The sequence below is a fragment of the Cyprinodon variegatus genome, unplaced genomic scaffold (genome assembly GCF_000732505.1).
Source record: "Cyprinodon variegatus isolate N-32 unplaced genomic scaffold, C_variegatus-1.0 Scaffold57, whole genome shotgun sequence".
Classification (NCBI taxonomy): Eukaryota; Metazoa; Chordata; class Actinopteri; order Cyprinodontiformes; family Cyprinodontidae; genus Cyprinodon; species Cyprinodon variegatus.
In genome coordinates, this window is record NW_015150510.1 from 253,304 (window position 1) to 256,439 (window position 3,136).

The 3,136-nt window shown below is 39.4% G+C and overlaps 1 protein-coding gene across 1 annotated transcript in view; it reads left to right on the forward strand.

Moving 5' to 3' along the window:
• LOC107082598 (major facilitator superfamily domain-containing protein 8-like) overlaps positions 1–2,716 on the forward strand; it is a 44,403-nt gene extending 41,687 nt beyond the window's left edge. Inside the window, exon 11 of the mRNA XM_015371366.1 lies at positions 578–2,716. Coding sequence (XP_015226852.1) covers positions 578–658 — 81 coding nt within the window. The 3' untranslated portion in view covers positions 659–2,716. The remainder of the gene's footprint in view (positions 1–577) is intronic.
• The last annotated feature ends 420 nt before the right edge of the window (positions 2,717–3,136 follow it).

Consider the following 3,136-nt stretch of genomic DNA (forward strand, 5'->3'; position numbering starts at 1 on the left):
TCGGCATATCGGATATCGGCCAAGATCCCAATATCGTGCATCGCTAATTTGACCTAATCTCCTTGGTTATGTAGCTCTATGACTTAAGAGCTGATAGAGTCTTTGCAGGGAGCTGAATTTCAAGGGTATCTCAGGGGTATGAATAGTTTTGGGCTCAACTTTATAAGAATGCAAATGTTGCCAATTCTAAATAATAGCAGGTTAATTAAAATGCTGTTTGCAGAGCTGCATGCTGTCGAGCTCTATTTTTAGAGCATGACCTGCAGGCCGAACACGGTCTCTGAGGGAGCCTCTGCTCTAGGCGTTAAATCATTTTGCTGTGTTACTGGTTACACATCCCATTCATTGGAGCTTTAACCGGTTTTCTGTGATTAATAGTTAATTGCCTCAATCAATATCCCTTTGTCTATGTGGGAAAGATGTTGCAACCCAGTGAGCTAAAAAGCAGCATCCACAGAGTTTTCCTTTAGGTAAATTTCTTTACTCAGCAGGTCTTTAATAGCTCGCAAGTATTACTCAGCGGTCTGTGTTCTCTGAAGCCACATCCTGCTGTCCTTATTTCTTTTTTTTTTTGCAGGTGATGACAGTCCTGTCCTACGAGCGACTGGCTGAGCCCAGGGTGGTGCAGTGTGCCCAGAACCTTGACAGTGGAGGATAGGGCTGCAGGACACAGGATGGATGGCGAGCAGCAGAGGGTGAAGATGGACGCCTCTCACTTCACAGAGAATAAATCCAAGTTATTTTGAAGCGTACGAATGTGAAATAAAAACCATCAAAACTCTCCTTATTTGAAGCTTTGCAAACGGCCTCTGCTACCAGCCTGTATTAGAACCACTAATTCAAATTACTGTTAGACTATTAATTAGATTTTACACAAGGGGGCACCATTGCTCTCATGTTGACTACTCAGAGGCATAATTAGAGATGAAAGCTTTTCTCTTTTTTTCTAAAGCAGATCTATTTATGTTTGCAGGTATCAGTGGAAATAAAGCAGTTGTTTTTTTTTTCTTTGCTTTTTCTTTCTCTCTGTGCGACCCATGTATCAGAATGTGGTTTATTCTCTTCCTGTGAAGAGGGAAGCTCACTCTGACACAATGAGTGCAGCAGTGGAGTTGTCAACATCTTAGCAGCTTCACTTCAAAAAAAAAAACCTGACAGAAGGAGAGGGTCAAAGACAGTGATTCTTCACAGATTTATGGATCCCTTTATCGCTTAAAAAAAAAGGAAAAACAAGACAAAAAGGCTTTGTTATAATTAAAGCATCTTGTTATCCCTATTCCCTCTTCTTCAGCTGGCACATATGAGACACTCATGAGGTAAAACTAAATCAAATAAACTTGCTAAATTACCAACTTTATCTTCTAACTACAGGAAGAGATTAAAATTTTAATGGCATCCATTTATAATTTACAATTTGACAAGGTGTGAGTAGTGTATAGTCAGCTGTTCTTGCCTGTATTCTCCTCTAGGATGTGCTGCCTGCTACACATCAGCAGATGAGAGAGGAATGCTGTAAGCACCATCAAGGCATTGTAGATTCTCTTTGTAGAAACGAGTTGCGGGTTTGGCCAGTTTCTGTGTTTTTGCATAATTGCAGATAAGGCTCAGTAACCTTTCCAGTTTTCCACGCTCAGCATGTGATGTTTGCCTTTCTAGAGGCTTTTTTTTTTTTTTTTTTTGCCTGAAATGGAAATTCTAATCTCTGGGACTCAAGGACATAATATATATAAGTACTTTTATGCCCTGATCAGCGTATTGAGGTGCTTGACATTTCCAGGGGAGATAACAGAGTGCACGGATTCAGGTCAGGCCAGAATTGACTCACTTTGAACAGCAGCTCTGTCTTCTTGGATGAATCTCTTCTTTTATGTTTTTCCACTAACTAAAACATACATTTTTAAAGCTAACCGGAAATTTTAATCTGCAGGGATTTATTTTTCATTTGGATATTTATGGGTAAACAAGCAGAGATAGAGAGAGAGAGGGAAAACCACAGCTAGATAGCAGCGCATGAAAACGTTAAACTCAGACAAAAACACACTTCCTGCAAATAAGAAGTTAATGTTGAGCTTTTTTTCAGGTCTCAGGGGTTTTGTTGCTGCAGCTTTACTCACTCTGCTATGACAGAAGCTTAAGGTAGTTAACAAACCTTGGATTCATCTTGCAGCTGAGCAACATCACTGCTGAGGTTTTTCTTCTCTATTCTGTTACAGTTAGAAAAGATTTCTGTGACTAAATAAAAAGCAATGCAATGTCCCTAAAGGCGGTATGGGGTGTTTTTTTTTATTTTTTTTTATATCACCCCAAACGAAGGAAGACATAAAGAGGTTGGAGGCCCTGTGCTTTTACTTGAAACATACCAGCCAACTCAGCATCCACTGTGATAAAATTTTTAAAGATACACAGAACAACCATTTGATGTAGGGGCAACCAATTATTTCTGTTAGCCAAGGACAAGCGTGCGTCGCTATGGAGATGGGACCGTGCAAAGGGGGAAGTTTAGATGGCAAAGCCAGGGAAGAGTGGACGGGGAGGATGTTTTGGTGGATCAGAGCGTTGGAACATGTTACTGCGATGGAGACGAAGCAGGAAAAAGCGGTGCAGTAATTACCATTCGCTGCAGCCGGTCATACCTTCCCCTGTTGGGAGGAACATTTCAACATATTGTGCTATTATAAAGACAATAACCAGAGCTGATTCTGCTGCTGCTTTTCTACTTATTGTTTTCTGTCATCTCAGGTCAAATGAAGTCAGCTTCACTCTGAAATCAAAGCTTTGGGGACTAAAAGAAGAAAGTTGGGTTTATACAAAGTAGGTTCTGCAGAAAAGTTGTGAATCACTGTATTTTTTAAACCTTCTATAGATAAGTATTGTATTTCTATTAGTTTTGATAAAAGAAAAAAAAAAAGCCTGGCCTAATGGTTTGTTAGAGCTGAGCCCAAAGCGCAGATTTCTTCTATTGTATTATAATTGATAATCTTTTAAGTGGTTTTAACACCAATCTGTAGCCCATCACAATGTACTGTAAAACATGTTAGGTTTATTTGGAAGGTTAGAAGAAACATAAACAGCATTTATTTTCTGTTTGCTTTTTTTAGACTGCCTTACTTTACGGAAAATAAAACAGAACTCACAA